Here is a 24,359-nt window from a genome sequence, read left to right as displayed (position 1 = left end):
CAGAGCAGAAGGGCCTCTAACTGGGCAGGCAAGGCCAACACTGGCCTCCTCCAAGTGTATGTCTGCATCTGGAATCTCCCTTTACACTGAGCATTTTGATTCCCTTTCGAGAGCTGACATTTTTGAAAGAAGATTCCCAAAGGTACAAATCAATGTCACTCACATTCTTGCCTTTGGAAGTGCTTATAGTTTTACTGTTTTCATCTGACCCAGGACTTTAGTGTCCTAAGATAGTCCTATACCACTAAACTATACATCAGATATATAGAGTGCTAAGCGCATATGTACTACAACCTCTCTCTGTTTCCCACAGGCAACCACCCTGAGTCACCGGCGTCCACATATGCATCCTGCTCAGCTGCAGACTTACTCAGGGTCTATATATCAACCATACCAGTGCTTTCAATAACTCTAAGAAACTGACAGAGCACCCCAACCTCAGGCCCATGCTGCCTAGGCACAGCCTTTTCTTCTGACCTGGCTCTTCTAGTAGCTATCTCAATAATCTCTTTAAACTTTAATTTCTTCATTAATTTGAAGTGACAACACCCTTTACACTGAGCTTATCATAATAGTCAATGACTTGAAGGTGAAACGCACCCCATAGACCTGGTACATTAAATACATGTTAGATATTTACTGCTATTAATAAATTATGGCCAGCACCTTCAGTAAACTGGATATAAGCACCATAACCTAGCAGAAGCCTGGTAAATAAAAATGATTAGGCTGTACATGAGTAAGTTTTAAAAGGCTGAGATTAAAACATATGAATCATACATACCCCACCCTACCTCACTCTCCTGTGTGTGTTGATAGGGTCTCACTCTACAGAATATACTAAACAGATCAGGCTGGCCCCTACCTCCCCAGTGCTGGAAATAAAAACATGAGCTACTATGCCCAGCTAAAACTTTTTGATTTAACTTTATTTTATGTGCACTGGTATGAAGATGTCAGATCCCTTGGAACTGGTGATACAGACAGTTGTGAGCTGCCATGTGGGTGCTGAGAATTTAACCTGGGTCCTTTGGAAGAGCAGTCAGTATTCTTAAACCACCGAGCCATTTCTCCAGCCTCCAGGTAAAAGTTTTTAAAAGAGCCAAAGCAGACTTTTAATTCTAAAGCAGTGTTTCTTTTGCTGTGTGTCATAACTTTATTTTTATCCTGATAATCTGATGCTATTCATAGGAACTAAACAGATGAAACTTTACTAAGAAGTTTAAAAACTCATCTGAAAGGCTCTTTGTTTGTCTGTTAAGTTTTCAAGACTTAAGAGGTCCCCTCTTGTATTCGAGAGACATGGGCACTGCAAGTAATGGAAACATACTTACTACAAAAATTGGTAATGCCTGCTGTCCTGTATTCCTGGAGCCTCTTGATTTCCCTTCGGAGTTCAAATTCCACTGTTTCTCCAGAAGAACAAAGGAAAAAAATTGAAAAAAAAAAAAAAAAAAAAAAACAAACAACAACAACAACAAAAAAAACAAACAAAAAAACAAATCAACGCCAGAAAGCAGTTAGGTGTGATTCAGTGATCCCACCGTATGTACAGGCTGGATGACTTCATCTTAGGATGCTCCCCTCCGCCCCCAGCCCACCCCTTTCTCTTTTGTTTTTTGAAACAGGGTTTCTCTGTATAGCCCTGGCTATTCTGGAACTCACCTGGGAGGCAGAGACAGGTAGATCTCTGCTAGTTCCAGGGTAACCTGGACCATATAATGAGTTCCAGGATAGCCAGAGCTACATAATAAGACCCTGTCTCAAAAACAAAAGCAAAAAAACCCACAAAGGACAAAAAAAATTCCCCCAAGAGTTGAGAAGAGCCTACTCCAGCTGTCCTCCAAATGTCATCTCTAGAGAGGCAACAACTAGGACTTTAGGAGACACCTATAAGTGTGAAAAAACTGGCTCAATTCATAATATTTTAGCCGGGTGGTGGTGGTATACACTTTTAATCCTAGCATGAGGCAGGCTGATATCTGGGAGTTCTAGGACAGTTCTACAAAGTAAGTTTGAAGACAGTCAAGACTACCCAGAGAAACTCTGTCTCAAACAAAATAAAGTTTTTGTTTGTTTGTTTGTTTGTTTGTTTAAATTTAAATGTTCCTTTGCCACCTAGTGTGTTAGCATTTCTACTCACACAGTCAAGTTCTTTGATGCAGTTTGCCTCTGGATGAGGAAGGACAAAGCTTTCCTCAAGCCCTGCTTTCTTTCTAGTCTTTTCCTCTAGGGACCAAAGAGCACTGCATAAACCAGCAACTGTTGCTGAGCACACAGCTCAGACTGCACTGCTGGGTTATTTTGTGATAGAAAATTCCAACATGAGTGGAATTTTCAAACATGGGATGAAGGAAAAGCCATCCATGGGTGTGGTTCTCTGTAGTGACACATATGCCAGAAATGATATAAACTAGGACAGGAAGGAAAGAATAGTCACTCGATACCAACCACACAAACACTGACAACCAAGGAAGGTGTTTCAATCAACCTGGCTAAGAAAAATGCCTAGGATGCTTCCTAAGAAATATTTGTACAATGAGAGTAATGGTAAAAAAATGTTTCTAGAAAATCAAAACAACACAACATAAAACTTCTCAGAACTAAAGGCATGGATCTGGTGGGAAAAAAATGACATGGTCCCTGCCCCTGGGACAGGGGCCCCATGTGAGCTTCCATGAGTGTCGATGCTGCTACAGGTGTAAGGCTTGTTTGTGTAATGATGTGTACATTTCAGAGTCCTCCGAGGAATGTCCTCCCTGTTACGAAAATGACTTCATGAGAATTACAAATAGGACAAGTCCAGGAATTGAGAATGTGGCTATGTCTCCACAAAACAGTAAATGTTGGGACCTTCAGGACAGCCCTTAGGATTATGGAAAGAGCTCTAAATACATGAGTTAAATATATATATATAATTTCTCAACTATGCAAAATATAAGGATGCAATATGAATTACAAGGGGCTTCATGAATCTAAAGGAACAAAGGCAGCTACGCTATCAGCCAGCTTGTCAGAAAGACACAAAGACAGGCAATAGAGCAAGGTTAGGCCCAGGTGTGGTAACATGGTAATTTCAGGGCAGATTCCCACCCAAGTATTTTATAATCTGTGCTTAACAAAGGCAGACAGATCTCTGAATTCTTTTGCAGTGTTAAGAAAACAATGTATGCTTGTTGTCTCTTAAGAACACCCATCTCTGGATGCAGACTCATAAGATAATCAAAAGGAAAACCTGGAGTAAATGACTGGATTGATATGTAAAATAAAAGGCAGGACCTGTGTTCTGCAAGAGATGAACTATCCAGAGAATTCTTTAAAATAAAAAGAGAGAACTGCTTGCAGAACTGACAGACAGACAGACAGACAGACAGACACACACACACACACACACACACACAAAGAAGCAGGACATGGACAGAGAGATCTCTTAGAATAACAAGCAAGCAGAATATAGACAGAGAGATCTCCAGAGAGAAAGCAGAACATAGAGAGAAGCAGACTGGAAAAGCTGGAGCAAGCAGAACACAGACCCGGGATGTGACTTCTAGTCATTTGTTTTTGCGGCTCCCAGACACCTCTTCTCTAGGAACCCCTCTCCAGGTCGAGACTGGTCCTTGGACCAAATGAATATACAGTTTTCATAGGCAGAAATAAGGCCCCAGTGTAGGCTGCCTCAAAGTCCTTGGCCTTTCTGCTTAAGCACTTCAACTTTCTTTATAGTGGAAGATCCAACTACAGCTGGGATGGGTGATCTCAGGAACAAGAGAGAAAGGCCAGGGGAAGATGGAAGTACCATTTTCACAAGTCAACAACCCTGTTCCCATGGCTTAAACTAGTTTTAATACTCAAGTGTTTATATGCAAAACAAACACATTCCAGTATTTGGAACTGGTTTCAGAACAACCAGCTCATGGTCAAGAGGGAAGAATGTGTGCAATCAGATGACTCTGGATGACCACCTCGCTGAAAGCCGATGAGGCTGGTCACACAGATAACATGATTCATCATGTTCCTTCCGCTTCTCATGATACCTGACATGTTCTGTAAGAAGTAAAAACTTCTACACATGGTGGCACACACCTGTAATGTAGTTCTAGGAAGGTTAAGGCAAGAGGACTGGAAGTCAGAGCTAAGCTTGGACTACTCACAAAGTTTTAGGCTACATACATATAGCAAGAGCCTGTTTTAAAACAAAGACAAAAACAAAAGATACCAGAAAAAAACAAAACAAAAACAAAACAAAAAATCCTTCCAAACAAAAACCAAAAACCCTCTACTAATTTGTAAGTTACTACAGTATTTTCTCTCTTTGATGTAGGTGTCTTGTGTGTGTGTCTTTGTGTGTGGTGCACACATGCACAGATGCCATAGGATGACATCATGGGTTCCTGTAACATCATTTTCCACCTTATTCCTTTGAGACAGTCTCTCAGTAAGCCTGGAGCTAGGTGTTGGCCAGCAAACCCCAATTCCCCTGGCTTTTAAATCTTATCTCTTTCTCTCTCTCCCTCTCCCCCTCCCCCTCCTCGAACACACACACACACACACACACACACACACACACACACACACACACACAAAGTTCCAAAAACTACCTACATGCATGGCTTTCAATGAACTTGTCATGCTCCACTGGTCCCACAATCCTTGCAAATCTCCTCATTGTTTCATAAAGGTCTTGCACCTCCTTGGGATACCGCCGTTCCATTACTAAAGAATTGAAACACAACATGTCAGACAATGTAAGAACCTCTAAGTTTGTGGCATTATTTTTTAAAACAGGAAGTGAAACGCAAGGACATTTTCCTAACCTCACATGACTAAGGTGCCCATGACAGCATGCAAACAGAACAGCTGAGAACACAAGTCATTAATCATAATTACAGCATCACAGCACCTCATGAAAGGATGTTATCATGGAGACTGTCCCTACTACTAAGTACTATTGATGTCTTCCCTCACGCCTTTTAATTTGCATGGGACCAGGCACAAGACCAGGCACTGTTGTTTCAAGAGAAAGGGAATTAAAAAGGCAGAACCTGTGTTATTAAACAATACTGGCCAAAATTTCTGATATAGATTACTGCAGGAAAACAAGGAAAGCAAAGATGTAAGAAACCATCCAACTAGGCGTAGGGACACCAGCCTGTAAGCCTTGAGATAGAGGCAGGAAGACCATCATCACAAGTCTCTAGAATAGCAACCTCCAGCCAGAGTGATCAGCCAAATCTTGTCTCAAAAACAAATAAACAAACAAAGACTGCTGCATCTGGAATACCCCAGGATGACAAGCTGATTCATGCCACACTGAGGCAGTTGTGAGACTCCCTCAACATCCCTCTACTGATTTTTCTGGGGAAAAAAAATTGCGTGAGTGCTCTGCCTGCATGTATATATGTGCAGCACATGTGTGCCCACAGAGGTAAAAAGAGGGCATCAAATCCTCTGGAACTCAAATAATAAATAGATGGTGGCGAGATACCATGTGGGTTGTGAGACCCAAACCCTAGTCTTCTGCAAGAGCAGCAAGTGCTCTTAATTGTTGACTGTCTCTCCAGCTGTACAAAAATGTTTTTATAACCTGAAGACCAAGGTTATGATTAACACAGTTTCGAAACTAGACTGTCTAGAAAATGATCCATTAATATTCATGCTGTAATTACTATAACAATTAATTCTTAGGCAATGTTGTTGACTATAAATGAATGGCTCTTCACTGACACTATGGATCAGAGCTACCTCCAAAATTTTTGGTTTTGTTTTGCTTTTGGTTTCTGTGCAAGGAATCAACATCTCCTCTAATATGCTGGACACTCTTTACTAGTAACTGACAACATCAGCCCAGCATCAGAACCTTTAACTCTTCCTAAGTGATGCTAGCTAGCATGCAATGTGGATTATGTACACTCCCACAATGACTCCAAACCACTCCACAATTAGAAGAATTCAGAATAAAAACATCAGGTCATACTCACGTCGGAACTTTCTAAGGTTGACTAATCCATGATCTCTTATAATCCTAGAATTAAAAAAACACAATAATCTATGTATTAAAACTAAGTTTCAAGTTGGGAAGTGGTGGCACACAGCTTTAATCCCAGCACTCAGGAGGCAGAGGCGGGCAAATCTCTCTGAGTTTGAGGCCAGCCTGGTGTCCAGAGCCAGTTCCAGGACAGCCAGGGCTACACAGAGAAACCCTGTCTCAAAAAAACAAAATAAAACAACAACAACAACAACAACAACAACAACAAAACAAACAAAAAAACAAAAAACAAAAAAACCCAGTCACTTAAGTGAGATGCTAGCCAAGATCCAAAAAAGGACACACTGATTCCATATTAAGCACTTACATACTTAGAAGCCACCTGAAATACAGACTGACCATGTTTAAATGGAAGAACATCATGACTCTAAGACTTAACAGCAATTCTCAACAACCAAGTTCTATAATACTCTGTAACTGTGAGTGCTACACAAAGCAAATTCAAGTAAACCACACTCGGTTACACATCCAGAACCTCTGATTTATACCAGAGATGTTTGTGACTAGCATTGAGGCTTCTGAGGGAGCAGCTGTGAGCTTCTACAGCACCTCACAGAAGCTATTCCAGACATGCTGGAGAAAGCATCATGACAGATGACATCGCGGTCCTTCAAGTCTCTCTCAATGACATCTCTTTTTTATTGTGGATACAAATGAATCTAGAAATGAGTACTATTGTAACAACAAACAAATCTGTGTCCAAGGCACATGCCTACAAAGTCTACACAGTTACACGCTCTGCACACCTTTCTGAACTGTTAGCCACTGCAATACAATACTGGTCAAGATTTCATTATTTTTATGTCTTAATGTATGTGTCTGTCTTTTGTTTATCTATTTACCTACTATGGAAATTAGAGCAAAAATATTTTTGGGGGTGGGTTCTGAGGATTGATTCTGGAGCCTCACACTGCTGCTGAGCTAGACTTCCTGTGTCTATTTCTGGTCTGCTAAGGGAAGAAAAGTAAAAGTTGCCAGAATTTCTTTAAAATACTTATGGATCAAAGCTGGGCAGTGGTGGTGCACACCTTTAATCCTAGCAGTCAGGAGGCAGAGTAAATCTCTGAGTTTGAGCCTGGTCTACAGATCAGTTCCAGAAAGTCCAGGGCAAACAGACAAACCCTATTCCATGTACTACACCCAAGGTGGTGAGTACAAGGTCACATGGTAAGCCACAAGTAGAACATTCCTATGGACAACATGCAATCAACAGTCAATCAACATACAATCAATGTAATGGCTTTTCCACACTTACTTTTTTCGTCTTTGCCTCTCTTTTAACCTGGAATGATAGATATCCACCACAGCCATCTTCAGAGCTATAAACACAAATGTACATATAAATAATAAACATAAAAATGAAAGTCAAGACAAAAAAAATTCCCTGCCAAACAATTATTTTAAGGGAGGGTGTTGACCCAGAGTTTTGCCATATGGGCTGGCTTTGAACTTACAGCTATCTTCTGGCCTCTGCCTCCTGAGAGCTGGGACTGTAAGCATGTGCTACTATACCTGGCTTAACCAAACCTTAACTATTCTATAAAAAATATCTGAGCACACTAAACTTCTCCATTATATTGTTATCATTCTTTTAGTAGCACTACCAACCAAACCCAGACCAGGAAAGTGCTACTGCTGGAATCGCACAGGGTTCAGCTCAAGAGACAATGGCAGGACAGCCCTGAGGGACAGCGTTGTCACGTTGCTGGAACAGCATTTTCAGCTGCTGAGTTCTGCACTCTGAATGAAAAGACACACTAAGCAGCTGAAGCACTGGAAAGCCATACCTTGCTTGCTCATGCCAACCCTTCTAGCTTTGGTGTCAGTGAACAAGAGAGCTGGGATCAGGGTGACTGTCCTGCTCTTTCCTTCCCCACCACACTCTTTCCACCTTCAAAGTTCTTAAGGTTCCTGTCTCTCTTTTCACTCCTCACCTCATTCCTATAAGCCCTTCAGCTTCCCCGGTTCCAAGTTCCACCAGATTACACAATCTTAAACTCTCAAAACCATTTTAAGCTTTACATCCTCTGTTGGATAATCCTACTCACATGGTGTCCATAGCACTTATATATTTCTGCTTCTTTCCCATCGTTTAAAACTCTTACCTTAGTTAACAGCATTACAGTAAAGCTAGTTGTCCAAGACAGAAACCAACCTGGAACCTCTTTCCCCTCTTCCTACATAGCCAGCCAACTCTTTCTGCCTAATCCCATCCATCAACTCAGGAATATTGCTTCTTGCCATCCTGGAGCCTCTTCATAGAAAAACATTATCATACCGACTGTGCTCCCTGCCTTTTCCAACTCTCTGCCTCCAAATGGGAGTAAGGATTATTTTACAATACAATTTGTTGGTACATTTCCCCTGCTCCTACCTCTTCTGCTAACACTCCACTACTTACAGGAGCTCAAGTTCTACATGGTACATTGTGTTTCCTATTATTCTCCTGTGGTCCCACTACACCATGCTCAGAAGACAACCAGCCCCAGACCCCACACTGCTAAGAAGAATCAGGTATCTAAATGCAGGTGACTGGGTCCAGAGCTGCTAGAAAAACAATGAAGCTGGGCATGGTGACACACTCTTAACTCCTGAACTTGGGAGACAGAGGCAGGGGGATCTTTGAGTTTAAGGCCAATCTGGTCTACAGAGCAAGTTTGAGGACAGCCAGGCTACAAAGAAAAACCCTGTCTAAAAAACAATGAACCTTCCACCAGTTGGCTAGCTGTTAGTGGCATTACTTTCTCTACCAGTCCTATCCTAAACCTGGCTTAATAGTTTATTAATAAAAACTTAAAAGTTAAAAACAAAACAAAACAAAACAAAACAAAGCAAAACACAACAAAAAACCCTGCATGCAGGGGTAGAGGGGTATGGGGGAGGAATGAGATGGGGGGTTGGTGGAGGGGTAACCGGGAAGGAGGATATCATTTGAAATGTAAGCGAATAAAATGATTAATTAAAAAAAAAAAAAAAAAAAAAAAACAACCCTGCACAGGCAGTTTATAATTAGAAGCCCTCCAGAATTAAAAAGTGAAGACTAATTATTAACAATTCTAGAAGAAACCCTGAGTAGCATATAACTTAGCACTGAACTACTTAATAACCACTCTTCATGAGAGTCTGAAAGCACTGTAATTTAATGACTTCAGCACACTGTAGAACTATCTTAAGAACTTGTTATGTCTTTAAGGTTTGTGTAAATGGAGTATGGTATCTGTGTTTTTCATTACTGAGGTCATTCAAGAAAGTAAGACCCTCAGCATCGCAAACAACCCACCACATGTCCACATGTCTCAAACGACTACTGCACAATCCAAGTGTCAGGTAACAATTCTAAAAATTACAACAGTCTTTCGAGCAATGAATTTGATGGAAATGCCTGGGAATACTCATTTATCTTTCAACAAGTAAGCTTCATTCCAAATTAGAACCCACAGCTCCTGGAATGCTGATAATTCAAAAGCAATGCAATCCCATCTTCACCCTTTATGCAGTTGTCCAGGTTCAAGATTAGCCCAGCAATGAGTTATGCTCTATTAATATTAAATACTGTTTTCAAACAAAATCTTACTTGGCACAGTAAGTCAGATCTCTCCTAGCTGAGCCTCCTACTATAGGTCCAGCACCTTTCCCAGCAACAGCCTCGAAGGTCCCTCCACAGAATAGTTTGAAACCCACATTTCTATCCAAATCAAACTATATGATCAAAGGAGAAAAAAAGAGGACCAATGAAGTAAGAGAACAGAATATTGAGACGGGCTGATTCAGGAGACTAGACCTAGATCTGTCTCCTGGAGTCTAGGCAATTACTGGAAAACCCCAGGCAACCAATCAGAAGCTGCCCTGACACCTGGCCTGAGGCAAGGGCAATGGATCAGTAACAGTTTCCAGACCCTCCTAGACAACAACAGTTCTGGAATGTTCTGGCATGTCCCTAGATATAAACCCAATCAATTAGGATAAAGGTCACCTACCTCCTGAGAGATGTACTTTATTTAAATCAGGCCTTCAAACTCACTTGGGTGTCTCTATCTTGGTAAATGGTAGACCCCAGCATGCTAGACTTCTGCAGAATAAAATGCTCTTTGCTTTTGCACACTAATTGAGTCTGGGGTATCATTCTTTGGCAGATCATGGATCCTTACAATATAATGGTGCATAAGAATAAGTGGTTTTGTTTTGTTTTAATTGTATGAAGGCAAAGAAAAGTCTCGAGCCCTGTACAATTCTGGAAGGTTGGGGGCAAGATAATACATTTTAGCTGGGCACAGTGGTACACACATGCAATCCTAATACCTACCTACCTGTTGGGAGCCAACTTTTAGCAGAAAGCAGCTATCAACTTTGCAGCCATCTCGAGCCATATACCCTGACAAGAGGCTTGTTTTTCAACAGCCTACAACAGCTGAGCACACTCTGATAAACATCTTGTTTATCCCAATATCTTGTTTTGCTGTTTAGTGACCCTAGCTGCAAGGAGCATGTGTGTCTTCAGCTGTGTTCCTCTGCTTGTGCTTATAAATACCCAGGATTTCCTTGCAAGGGAGAGACAATAAAAGAGACTAGAGACTTGATCTGAATCTTTGTCTTGTCTCCATTCTTCGAGTCTCTTCCCCTTCTTCCCCCACCCTCTTTCTTGACCAGAGCACTTAGCCCCAAATCGTGGGGCAGTGTGGACAGCAACATAGTGGCCCCAAAGTGTGGGGCAGGGTGGTCCTCAACACCTACGTACTTTCTTTTTTGTAGACAAGCTTACTATATAACCTTGGCTGGCCTGGAAAGTTGTCCTTGAACTCACAGAGACCTACCTGTTTCTCCTTCCCCAGTGCTGGGAATAAGGAAGGGCATGTGCCACCACACTCTGTATTACAAATTTAAGAATGAAACATTTCTTGATTTGAGATAGCCCTGCTATGACAGGAAAATCCACACTCTGCCTTTTTTTTAACAGCCGATTGGTGGGCAGGCTGTGGAAAGGGTAAGGGAACAAGTCTCTGACATAGTGTGACCACATACAAAGTTTATAATGAAGTTTCTTATGAGAACAGAAGGACTGAGAAGAAACAATTCCAAACAGAACAAAAGTCGTCACAGTGGAAATACCCACATTTATGTCCTTTAAATCCTTCACTACCTATCCACTTAGATACATTCTATAGAAGAGAAGAATCTTGGAGATCCTAGACACTGCACATTAGAGATAATTTTGATAAAGACATTTCTGTAATTTTATAAAATGCTAATTTTACTTTGTTGTTTCCTGAGACTTGTGTAGGAATGACTAAATTAAAAGAGAAGTAACCTTGGGACTGTACTACAAAAATAATCTATAAATAAATACTGCTAACCACTGGTTCTACTGCCTGATCACTTCAGTGCCATTGGCTCTAGGCAACAAGGGAAGAAACAGCCGCAATGGGAGGAGAGCTGGAATTCTCCCAGAGAATTAGTATTGGAAACGACCCCCTTTCTTATAAAGCACACTCAGCAGCAAAGACTGCAAGATCTTAACAGCATAACAACCCAGGGAGGTACAGAGCAGGAGAAGGAGAAGTCAGGCTCTGTGAAACCTCTGAGGACCTGCGAGTTGCCAGACAAACTGTCCAGAGACCACTAAATAGAACCACCCAGAATCTACCCACTGACACAGGTCCTGAAATCTCAGCTCTGGGGGAAGAACAGTCGCCCTGTGATTACACTGGGGACTGATAGTTTCCAAATGGCTGGCCTTAAAATATTTTAAGAAGTGGGCAGAAGACAGAGGCAGCTCCTTCCCACTGCAATGTATTTCTAACATTGTTCAAAATAGCTAGCAACATGTTTCTGTTTTCTTGACAGAAGGCACTTACTGCTTGCTTGGCAAGAAAATCAACTGAGAGGACTTAACCACAGAGAGGCCAATCAAAATCCTTAATGCAGGAACATAAACAGACAATCACAAGAAGCAAAACTCTCTGAGCCACACCTGTAATCCCAGCACTGGGAAGTTCAGGTAGAAGGGTCAGGTTCAAGGTCATTCTCAACTGGAGGCTGAGTGAGACTGGAGAGATGGCTCAGTGGTTAAGAACTCTTGCAGAGGCTTATGGTTTGGTTCCTAGCTCCCATGTCTGGTAGCTCAAAATAGCTTGTAACTCAAACTCTGGGGAAAGTGACAATCTCTAGCCTCTGTAGGCGAATGCACTCATGTGGACATAGCTATGCACACATAAACATAATTTTAAAAAAATAAAGAGAAAAATCTTTATGGTGGTTTTTGAGATAAAAATCTCTATATAGTCCTGACTGCCCTGGTCTACTCAAACTAAGAGATCCTCCTGTCTCTGCCTCCTGAGTCCTTATTTCTATAAAATGAGTGTAAAATGGATTAAAAGTGCATGCCCCCCCCAAAAAAAAACCCCAAAACCACTTTTAAAAAATTAAGAGGTTAGGGAGATGGCTCAGTTGGTATAAGTGTTTGCTGCAAAAGCAAAAGACCTGAATTCAAATCTTTAAAAAGCTGGGCACGGCTGCATGTGCCTGCAACCCCAGTTGGAGGAGACCAGATGGGCAGATCTTGGGAGCTGGCTGACCAGCCAGCCTAGCCAAAACGAGGAGTTTCAGGTTCAGTGAGAGATGGTATCTCAAAAAATGTGGATACTTTCGATGGCTAGTCCTGGTTGTCAACTTGACTACATCAAGAATGAAGTACAATCCAGAAATGGAGGGTACACCTGTGCTCTAGATCTTGAGCCTGGAAGACTCAGGCTTCTGACCCAGATCTTGACATAGAGATCTTAAGGCATAGAGGCCATGAAAAGATTAGGCCTTTAATCTTTTAAAGTATATATGCCTTTAATCCCAAAAGATAGAGGCAAGCAGATCTGAGTTCAAGGCCAGCCTGGGACAAAGCCAGCTCCAAATCCAGTCGTGGTAGTACACACCTTTAATCTGGGCCACACCTTTTACTGGAGGCCTGTATATGGATATTGGAAGAAAGCCTCCCTCTACTTTACTGCACTTACTGCCAGCACATCTGTTGAAACCTACTTCTTCAGGATTCCAGCTTATATAGGAGACCAGCTAAAACACCTAGCCTGGCGGGACTAAGCAACTACTAGACTCTTGGACTTCCTTTTCACAGCTGCCCACTGTTGACTTAGTTGGACTGCAGACTGTCATTACAATAAATTCCCTTAATATAGGGACATTCCATAAATTCTCTGGCTCTAGAGATCCCTGACTAATAGTGATAAAGGAAGACACCTGACATCTTCCTCTGACCTTATCACTCCCGATAAAGTTTAAAAACACAATAAAAATAGGGGCAGGTGTGGTGGTATGCACCTTTAATACAAACACTTGGGAAGCAAAGGGAGGTAAATCTCTTAAATTCAAGGCCAGCCTGGTCTATAGAGCAAGTTCAAGGACAGCCAGGGATACGTAGAGGAGCCCTGTCTTGAAAAATAAAACAAAACAAAATAGTTATTTGCCCCTGCAAGCTTTTGGCCAAGATGCACAAAAATAATTCTATAAATGTAACCTATGTAACCTAATGATTAAAGTCAGTTATCAGGAAGCCAGAGGCAAATTACTTAACTTTGCATATTTCTTTGAATTTCTTTTTTTTTTTTTTTAAGTTTTTCGAGACAGGGTTTCTCTGTGTAGCCCTGGCTGTCCTGGAACTCACTCTGTAGACCAGGCTCAGAAATCCACTTGCCTCTGCCTCCCAAGTGCTGGGATTAAAGGCATGTGCCACCACCGCCCAGCTTTCTTTGAATGTAAAAAGAGAATATTATCTATTCTCACCTCTCCATGTGGTGAAGCTACTTAAGACTACAAATGTGAGCCAAGGAAAGAAACAGCAACAAAAATATTAAGGATGTGAAGACTGGATGTTGTAGGTGCACTGGCTCTTGCTTCTAATCCCAGCACTCAGAAGGCCACCACAGAAGAAGAGCTATAAGTTTGAGGCTAGCTTATGCTACAGTATAAAACCCTATCTCAGAAGTCCAAAAACAAACAAACAAAAAAGGGGGCCACTGAGATGGTTCAGTAGTAAAGACACATACCACCAAACCTGACAATCTGGAGTTTGAGCCTTTAAACTCACATGGTGGAAGAGAACCAACTCATGCAAGCTGTCCTCTGACCTCCATATTAGTGTCATGGCATACATGCATGCACACACATACCATACACATATAACTAAACTTAACCCCCCGTACCCCCACCCCCCAAAAAAACCACCCTCAAAACAACAAAAACTCGGTAGTATTGTACAATGCCAAGGACAGACTACGGGAATGGCTCTGCTACTTGCTGCTTGTGTATAGCAGGCGATTACTTGACCTTTCCAGTTTCTCATCTGTAAAGCAGAAATAATGGTAACTCTCAACTCACAGGGTTCTGTAAGTATTAGATGACTTCACAGAGCTAGGTGAAGTGGTGCATAAAGCCTTTCAGTAGGCTAAAGCAGAAAAATTGAGAGTTTGAGAGTAGCCTGGATTACAGCAAGACCCTGCCCCAGTAGAAAAAAAAAAAAAAAAAAAAAAAAAAACATTCATACACGTGAAGGACCTGGCAAATAGTAAATGAAGTATGTCTTAGCTATTATTAGCAATATTATATTAGTATTATTATAGTATTTCTATCTAACCACCTATGCATATACAACTGGATTTCTGTAAAATGAGAGGCAGTAACAAGTGAATGCAGAAAGATCAGCTGGACCTCTGGTATACGGATAAAGATCTAAAAGCTAGGAATTTAAATAAAAGAAATACACTGTGGAGAATAAAAGGGGTCCATGGCTGGCAGAGAAAACTTGATAAAGTGAGGTTTTCACATAGAGATGGCATGAAAGTTTGGCATGGTGGCACATGAATGAAATATCAGTGCTTGAAAACAGCAGACACAACAGGATTCCAGGCCAGCCTGATCTACCAAGCAAGTTCCAAGCCAGCCTTGGCTACAGTTAGTCCAAAATCAACCAGCCAGAGGGAGCACAAACTATGTTAGCCTGTAACCCCCAAGAAGCATTGCAAACCCCGACTCAGCACAGTGCCTGGTGCCTCCAGCTTCCCTGGCTTACAGAACAGTAACCAGAAAGATGACTCACCCATAAGTTTAGGGTCCTGGGACATTTAAGAAAGGGGTTGTCTGCATATTTAGACAGATTTTTTCACAGATGAAAGAGTGAGCCCAGTGGGCTCACTAAGCAGCTATCTGGAAATCTCACAATGTCATAAGACCAGAGACTTAATGAGTCCTTTTGTTTCTTTCTGAATCAGTCATAGCTTATTTCAACAAGGTAGGAGACAGTACCACTTACAAGATTTCAGAACTTCCTTGTTTTCCTCAGATATTGCTATGTAGCACATGAGTTCCTGGGCCCATGTTAGGAACCTTCTAGTATACTTGGAATGCAATTAACTATCACTCTATTGTACCCATGCCTTTATAATAGACCATAAAGCTGACTTTATTGGATAAATTCCATGAATCAACACAAATCTTTGGGTGATTCAAAGAAAGAGCTTGTTGGCATCAGCCCAGATTCCTTTCAGTATTATGAGTGAGGGAGCCTAAATGGAATGTTGCTAATGCCCAGTCATATTAGCAATGGTATGGAATAAAAACACCAATCTGCATTGTGCACCATCATCTACTGGATACATGTACACCCCGACAAAATCAGTGTCATTCTTTACTGATATGGGACAAAAAGAAACAGGACTCCAAGGGCTTGCCCAGGATTCTACAGTGACTCAGAAGCAAGCCCAAGCTTGAATCAATGTCCTGATTCCCACCAATCTATGCCCCTCTGTGCACCAGGAATACTTAAAAGTTCCTTCTCCGTCCTTCCATAGTCTTTTGGGCTCCTGGACTCCTTTACTTGTTGTTCTGAGAGATTGCTGGGGGCAACATGTGTCAGCCACGGTTATGCTGCCAGAAAAGCTACTGCAAGAGCTAAAAGCCATAAACAAGGTACGCCTGGTGTGCTGCCAGGAAGACACTCCCTTAATCTCCAGTGCTTCTGAAATATTCTCTTTAAGAGCATTTATTTGTGTATCACACAGTTCACAACACTCAGTCTCCAGTGTGGAAGAAAGTGATACATTCCAGTAAATGCAGCACCCAAGAGCTGGACATAGAATCAGGAGATCAAACTTATCCTGAATCCACTTAAAAGAAAAGCTGGGCTTGATGATATATACTTGTCACTGCGTATCTAGCCTAGTTTATTTGGCAAGTTTTGGTTAGAATGAGAGACTGCCTCAAGAAAAAAGATAGGACAGCACCTGAAGAATGACTCCCAAGGTTGCCATCTGACCTCCAGATATAAGTGTACAGATGTGAGTGTGTGTGTTATTACTTAGATAAATGTGTGTGTGCACGCACACACACACACACACACACACACACACCTAAGTAATAACAATAATTTAAAATCAACAGTGCTGAGAAGAACTCCCAATTTCCATCTAAAGTACATTCTTGACTATTTCCTAACTATGTGTGAACAAATGATGGTGAACAGTATCTGCAGTTACAACTGAAACCCAAGGTCTGTGTTCTATTTCCCTAAAGAGGTAAGAGCTATGTAATCGACTACCTCAATGTGGGCTTTCAGCCCAAGGGACCAGATAGTTCCCAAGTTCTATTATGTGATCAATATTCTTACTTTCATCACAAGTCAGACAGGCCAAAGCTTGGCAAGAAGGTAAAGTCAGCAACCTAACCACTAGATTTTGGTTTTCCGTAGTGCCTGAATCCAACCCTGGGCCTAGGGCACACTTTACCACTGAGCCACGTCACCAGCTCAACCACTAAGTTCTGAATTTGCTAAGGGCAAGGGACATGTCCTATTAATCCTTATATCCCAGCATCCAGTAGTGTCATCAATACTTGTATTTAATAAGCCTCTGATAAAATAAATGTTACCATGTAAGATGTCCGAGTCGTCTTCAACAAAATCAATGTCTCTTAAGTCCCACTCTGCATAATTGTCAAACTCCTGTTAGAGGAGAAGAACACCCAAACCCATCAGTTTTGAGTAATGCCTTTACAAAAGCCTTGCTTCAGATGCAAAGAGAAAATATTTGCTAAGTACTAAATCAGATAAAAGGCAAAGATACTGGTCTAAGGGAAAGTTATAGGAAAAGGGCACTGGGATACCACAATACTAGGAGCGAAGCCAAGCCAAGCCAAGCCAAGCCTATTGTCTAAAAATGTTTAATAGTGTTCATTCCAAAGAGAATCGCATGAGTGCATTGTCCTTTTACCACTTTTTGAGGGATCTGTTTAGTCCTTATATGACTTATATTTTACAATAAGATCAGAGTAGTCTATTCAAAGACAGTTCAGGGAAGAGGAAGACTATGGGGTAGCTATGCATGCCTACTGCTGTGAGCAAAATGCCGGTTTGGGTATGGCAGGCTGGGCTCTAGTTTAACACCCCTATCTCCAAGACCACTGCAGATGACTTCAGATAGCAAGTTAGAGCTTATGACTACTTCCACCTTTATCTTCTTTAATTCCATAGCTAACTAAGGAACATAGTTTTAATGGACACATGTATATACAACCACTACCCAGCCCTCAGCTTGGGAAATAAACCTTTATTAGAAGACAGCTGTATCTATTTGTTTTGTTTGCATACTATCTATGCTATGCTACTTTTCCCCCTGGAGACAGGCTTTCATGGTTCAACCCAGGCCTATCTAAAACTCAAAAAATGTTTGTATGTTTCTTTCAAACAGTAACACCAAAGTCTGGATGCAACAGGAACTTTATAATCGAAAAGCTTAAAATGTCACAGGGTCCTTGGCTTATCAACCTTGATACAGCAAACCTTTGAAAACCCCTCACTGTGGAATGACAACTACAGACATTTCACACCTAAGAAGTCAGTGGGAGCAACACCACTGTACCCTACCAAGTCAGTTCTCCCTCAGAACTGTCACCACTAAACAGGTAAGAGTGCTCACAGAGGGAAAAGGAACAAGCAAATGTCACTCTACAGGCCTAAAAATCCTAATCTTCCTTTAGTAAGAGATAATAACCGCTTAAGTTTTTCCTTATTGTATGCTAAAGACAAGTGTTTGTTACCTCAATGAAATCTGCCCGAGCTGGCATGTATCCTGCCATGTCCCGAGACAGCAATGAATCAAAGGCAGGCCGGGGAGGGTCATCTGCAGCTGGAACAAACAATGGTTTTTTCTTAATTAATAAAACATTAACGTGAAAATGTCAAATGGTACTATGGCACACGTCTGCAATCCTAGCATCCAAGAGGCAAAAGCAGGAGGATCAGGAGATCAAGGTGACAACACAGCTACACAACTGAGTTCAAGGCCAAAGTATATGAAGGCAGGGTATCACTTTGAAGCTGAGGATGGCCTCAAACTCGTAATTGTCTTGCCTCAGCCTGCTTAATACTAGGTTACAGGTGTGGGGTATCACATCTGAAACAGATTAGAGAAAAAGGATCCACGAGAATAAATGTAAAAGGTTTCTTGTTTGTTTGTTTTTCCCCCTTCCCTTCTCCCTCTTGCTCTGGCCATGCTCACTCCAGCCCTGCTTGCTCCGGCCCAAAGGTAGGTTTGTTTGTTTGTTTGTTTGTTTATTTATTATATGTAAATACACTGTAGCTGTTTTCAGACACGCCAGAAGAGGGCATCAGATCCCATTACAGATGGTTGTGAGCCACCATGTGGTTGCTGAGGATTTGAACTCATGACCTTCGGAAGAGCAGTCAGTGCTCTCAACCGCTGAGCCATCTCACCAGCCCAAATGTAAAAGTTTTATAAAGAGTGAAATGGAAGCCATCCTGTAGCCTGGTCCTCTAATTTTTGCTTTCCCAAAATGAATGAAAAGTGAAAGAAAACAAAAACACAGCTCCTTTCCTTCGGTGTTGTGGAGCCCAAGCATCCGTCAACTTCCATCCCTTTGACCCTCAGCACCAGTAACAGTTTACAAGTCTCATCGACCCGAGAAGTCAGACATCCTGGATTAGGAAGTCAACCAAACTGTGTCCCAGTACCAGCCTACAAGTCTACACGTCTGAAAAACTCTGTTTCAGCACAAAATAAAACACCACCACCAGCAGGTTGGTGGCAGAGGCAGATCCAGCTCTGAATTTGAGGCCAGCCTGTCCTAACAGACAACCAGTTTTACAACCTTGTTCAAAATTTTCAACCCTTTAAAATGTCCTAGTTTCCTAGTTTTGTGTAACACAAAAGCATCTGTTATATTTATTTCACTAGGTTGCTGTTAGGAAGAAACATGGCCTCATGGACTTGAGGAAAATGCTAATATCCAAAACTACACAAACAGGAGGTGCTGTAACCTCTGAGGTGTCAGCTACAAAGTTGTTTCCAAGAAGAGAGAAAAGGGAGGCCAATGGGAAAGCATTTATGTATGTCACTTGTGCTCTGGGCCATCCATGGTAGACAGTGGTTTGTTAACTCATCAGGTTTTGGTTATCCTTAAAAGACCTACTGATCCCCACAGGCACCTAAGATTTAAAAAGGTTGCTTCCACTGCCATAACCAAGTAAATAAAAAGAACAAAGTACTCCTTGGATTTAACACAGAGGCAATAATGGATCCTGGTAAGCAAGTCCTGCAACTGATTCTCAACAATCCAAATGAATGATAAGGCTTTTTAACAAGTAACAGTATAGACAGACTGGCCCCTTTTGGACGTATGACCTTACAGAAGCAATCATTAATGTTAATTAATATATTCCAAGAGATGCAGAGTAGGAGGCTACAACTCTGACCTCTGGGATGTGCTTCCTCCTTCCCATAGCATAGCCTTGACTCAACCGCCATCATACCAAACTGCTCTGCCCTTCCAGAAGTCATCAAATCTCTCTATTGGCTATGGAGAAGCCCAAGGATGGGCTGACTACCTCTTACCCAAACAGGCAGGCACTTACAGTGAAATGGAATGGCTGTGTCAGCAGTTTTGGCTGCCTCAGCTTGCTTCAGGTTTAGCAGGGTGGATGCAAACAGAGGGTTATTGATGAAATGCTTCATGTAGTGCTTCTCACACTCCTCCTTGGTTTTGGTGCACATTTGATTAGCCACATCCTGCCTAGAGAAGTGTGGAAAGAGAGGAGCTTTCTTACCTATATAGACCACTGAAACTTTGGTTTGTTCATTCCACATTTGCAGTCAAATCAACACAGTATCTATAATCTGATACCTCTGTGTAGATGTCACCAAACCAGTGAGACAGATATACCACTGATATCCCAAATTCTTCTACTTCAAGATAGAGAAGCAATAAAGGAAACTTTCCTTTCCACTGGAAAGAAGATGACTATAAATAATCATACATTTCTGGTCTGGGTATGTAACTCAGTTGGTTGAGTGCTTCTGCTTAGAATACATGAAGCCCAGACATGGAGGTATACACCTATAATCCAAACACTCAGGAGGCAGAGGCAGAAGGGTCAGGAATTCAAGGTGATCTTTGGCTACAATCCAGTTCAAAGGCCAGCCTGAGACGGATACTTGAAACCTTGTTTTTGTTTGTTTGTTTTGGTTTTTTTGTTTGTTTTTTGTTGTTGTTGTTGTTTTTCAAGACAGGGTTTCTCTGTGTTGTCCTGGCTGTCCTGGAACTCACTCTGTAGACCAGGCTGGCCTCGAACTCAGAAATCTGCCTGCCTCTGCCTCCCAAGTGCTGGGATCAAAGGCTTGTGCCACCACTGCCCAGCCTGAAACCTTGTTTCAATCACCATTATCACCATCATTCATACATTTCCCTGAGGTAGGCTAGAGAAAGAACAGCTGTAAATAAGAAGTCACCTTGGAACCAGACATGGTGACAATGCCTATAATAACAACACTATGGAGCTAGTAGCTGGCACGCTCTATGAGTTTGAAGCCAGCACAATCCACAGTCTGTTCCAGATCAGGCAGGGTTATAGAGTAAGACAATGTCTTTAAAAAGAGAGAGCTGGTGTGGTAGCTTATCCTTTTCATCTTAGAACTTGGGAGATGGAGGCTAGAGGATCTTTGAATAGGCCAGCCTGACCCATATACCAAGTTCCAGGACAGCCAGGACTACACAGAAAAAAAGGAAACAGCCCGTGCTCCAAAAGGTAGAAGGAGAGAAATGATTCTTGCAAGTTGTTCTTTGACCTCCAAGTGCATGTGCTCATATACATACACCATAATAAAGGTGACTTACAAAAAATTTTAAGGGGGCGGGTGTGGAGGTTTGAATATGCTTGGCCTAGGGAGTAGCACCATTAAGAGGTGTAGCCTTCTTGGAGGAAATGTGTCACTGCGGGGGTGGGCAATGAAACCCTCCTCCTAAGCATGTGAGAGCCAGCCTTCTCCTAGTAGCCTTCGGATGAAGAGGTATAACTCTCAGCAATTCTCCTTGCCACACCTGCCTAAATGCTGTCGTGCTCCCATCTTGATGATAATGGACTGACCCTCTGAACCTCTGAACCTGTAAGGAGGTTCCAATTTAATGTTGTCTTTATAAGAGTTGCCTTTGTTATGGTGTCTATTTACAGCAGTAAAACCCTAACTAAGACAGCAGGAGAGCTGGCTCAGCAGTTAAAAGTATTTTCTTTGGTGGCTCACAACTGCCTATAACTCCCTTTTCTGGCTTCCTTGGCATGTGAACACCAATAACAAATGTTCATATAGACACACACACACGCACACATGCATGTACATAAATTTAATAAATATGTAAATAAATAATAAGCCTTTAAAATACCAACGGCAAGCATCTTGGAACATGCAAGATGTACAAGCCAGGCATGATGGCACATACCTTAAACCCCAGCACTTGGAGGGCAGAGGCATGTGGATCTGTGTGAGTTTGATGCCAGCTTGGTTTACATAGCATTCTGGGCCAGTCAGGGCTACACTGAGAACCTATCTAAAAAAGTACATAAATCTGAGTTTGTCTTTGATATTTTATGTTATACAAACAAATGTCACGAGCATTCATAGAAATTCACTGGAATTTCTATGAATATGCATGGCACTGAGCTACACTAAGACAGAATTTGAGATTACCTTGGTGTTAGCCATATAGTATATTCTTATTTCAATTTCACAGGATAAAAAAAATGAGACCCAAAGAGAAAAATAAACTTGTTAAAGAAGACAAATCCAAAATATACTAAGGCCTCCATACCCCAGGTGACACAGAGGCAGAGGTGAATGTCTTAGTCTCCCCTAAAGCTCACTCATACACAATACTATCCCTAGGGCAAGACTATGTTCCTGTGTACTTTACTCAACTGTAGATGGCTAGATAGGCAATAGGCTAGATGAGGGCAGGAACCTAAATTCCTTGTGCTCTTACCACCCAGCATAGTGCCTTACCCACACTGGATGTAGAAGCAACTAGATTCTTTGGTGTGATGATGGGGACTGACCCCAACACCTCACACATGGCTAAGTACAAGCTCTAACACTGAGTTACCTCCCCCAATCCAGTAATAGACTTTTCCTTAGTCTTTGCTAAGAGGGAAGGAAGATGAGGAGGATTGGCTCACTTTAGAGACAAATTAAACCTCAGGCAAAGATGACTAGTAACTGTTCACCGGTGATTAGTTTTTACCATCTCTGGTATTCTCCACAACATAGTTTTATGATGTGTAGGTGCTAAATGAATGAATGGAAACAAAATGTGAGCTGAATTCTGGTCCTCCTCTTGACCCAGGAGGGTGGCACACCTAATAATGCCAGGAAGGAGGATGAGTGCTAGCAACCAGGGAAGAACCAGCAGGTTCTTAACCACTAGGTTAAATCAAATGAAAAAGAATTTAACTCCCCAAGCTTCAGATGATTCATGAGCAAATATGTTTAATAACATCTCTGCTGTCCAGTGCACAAAACAAAATTATCAGCATGAGTGTTCTTAAAATGCACAATCTGGGAGCTGGGAAGATGGTTCAGGGGTTAAAATGCTCTCTGTACAGGCATAAGGACCTGAGTTCGCATCCCAGCACACATGTAAAATCTAGGCATGTGGCCTGCATCTGTAACTCCAGTACTTTGGAGGCATATATAGGTATATCCTGGGGATTTGTTAGCCAGCTCAAACAACTTCCAGATTAGGTGAGAGACCTTGTCTCAACAACAAAAATTAACCAACCAAACAAAAAACAAACCTAGAGGGCAAACAAGAGGAAGGCATTTGGTATCACTCTCCAGCTGACACACTGACACACACACACACACACATGCACGCGCGCAAACGCAAGCAAACTCCCACCCTAAGCCCTGACATGTACAAATAGATTTTAAAAGTGGTGCTGCATCCTAGGGCAATAGTAATAATACCTCTTTAATACCAACAAGTTCAAGTAAGGCAGTTTGAAAGCTAAGGACAGAACTCAGTTAAGAAAGCTGTGAAACTTTCTAGCTCAGGCCAGCTATGACTATCCATCTCAAATCTGATTCACTGAAATAAATCTGAAACCTATTTCCCAGAAAACTATCGATAAAACTAGAAGGGAACAATATAATATATATATATATATATATTAGTAACCTATACTTCTCTACAACTCAGGAAGTACAATCTTGGTGTTGATGTAACCAAAGTAACCTATGAGACACTAAGCAAACCACTAAGCATGGTGCATTCTGGGATGTTTCAGGCCAGAAGATGTGTACATGGATGAGAACTTGTTTCTCAATCTTTGGTCATCAGGGAAGCAGCACAGTTTTTCAGTTTCTAAGCTCTTTCCTTTAATGTTTCTACAGTGGTTTTTTGAGCCTATGAGAATAGGAATACTAAGTACCAAATTCTTACCAATTTCCAAAGCCACAGTCCATTACAGCTTCTAAAAGGGCCATTTCTTCTTGTGCTGTCCAGCTGGGATCAAGAACAGGGAAGTCTGAGGTCTAAGGTGAAAAACAGATTTGGTTAGGAACAGGGATAGGAATACACGTATGAGTTCCAACTATACAGTACGTGGTTTAAAAAGACAGCACCACATGTGGCAGTGCATATCTGTAATCCCAGTGAGAAGAAGGCAGGATCACTGATGCCAGGTTCTGTCTCAAAGATAAAGGTGGAAAGTCTTGCAAGGAGACACCTGATGTCAAGTTCTGGCCTCCATATATAGGTGCACACATATCCATGTGTATCACCAAGCACGTGTGTAAACATTCGCCATGCCCCTCCACACAAACGAAGACTGCCATTCATCATCAGATCCATTATTTCCCGAGATGTATTATTATTTTCTACTCCATCCCTACCTCTATCAGCTATGACATTCTCCAGTAAAACATAGCTATGCTTAAATTTTTTTTTTTCCTGAACAGAATAAATGTTT

General features: G+C 41.7%; 1 protein-coding gene across 1 annotated transcript in view; it reads right to left on the bottom strand.

Moving 5' to 3' along the window:
* Tada2a (transcriptional adaptor 2A) overlaps nt 1–24,359 on the bottom strand; it is a 48,202-nt gene that overhangs the window by 6,772 nt on the left and 17,071 nt on the right. The window contains exons 5-12 of the mRNA XM_034505591.2: nt 23,831–23,922; nt 19,974–20,131; nt 18,140–18,228; nt 16,973–17,045; nt 7,302–7,365; nt 5,979–6,022; nt 4,603–4,713; nt 1,335–1,406 (exon numbers count right to left, since the gene is read on the bottom strand). Coding sequence (XP_034361482.1) covers nt 1,335–1,406; nt 4,603–4,713; nt 5,979–6,022; nt 7,302–7,365; nt 16,973–17,045; nt 18,140–18,228; nt 19,974–20,131; nt 23,831–23,922 — 703 coding nt within the window. The remainder of the gene's footprint in view (nt 1–1,334; nt 1,407–4,602; nt 4,714–5,978; nt 6,023–7,301; nt 7,366–16,972; nt 17,046–18,139; nt 18,229–19,973; nt 20,132–23,830; nt 23,923–24,359) is intronic.

This window comes from Arvicanthis niloticus, chromosome 6 (assembly GCF_011762505.2).
Source record: "Arvicanthis niloticus isolate mArvNil1 chromosome 6, mArvNil1.pat.X, whole genome shotgun sequence".
Lineage (NCBI taxonomy): Eukaryota > Metazoa > Chordata > Mammalia > Rodentia > Muridae > Arvicanthis > Arvicanthis niloticus.
The sequence above is the reverse complement of the archived record's forward strand: the minus strand, read 5'-3'. Positions and strand labels throughout refer to the sequence as shown.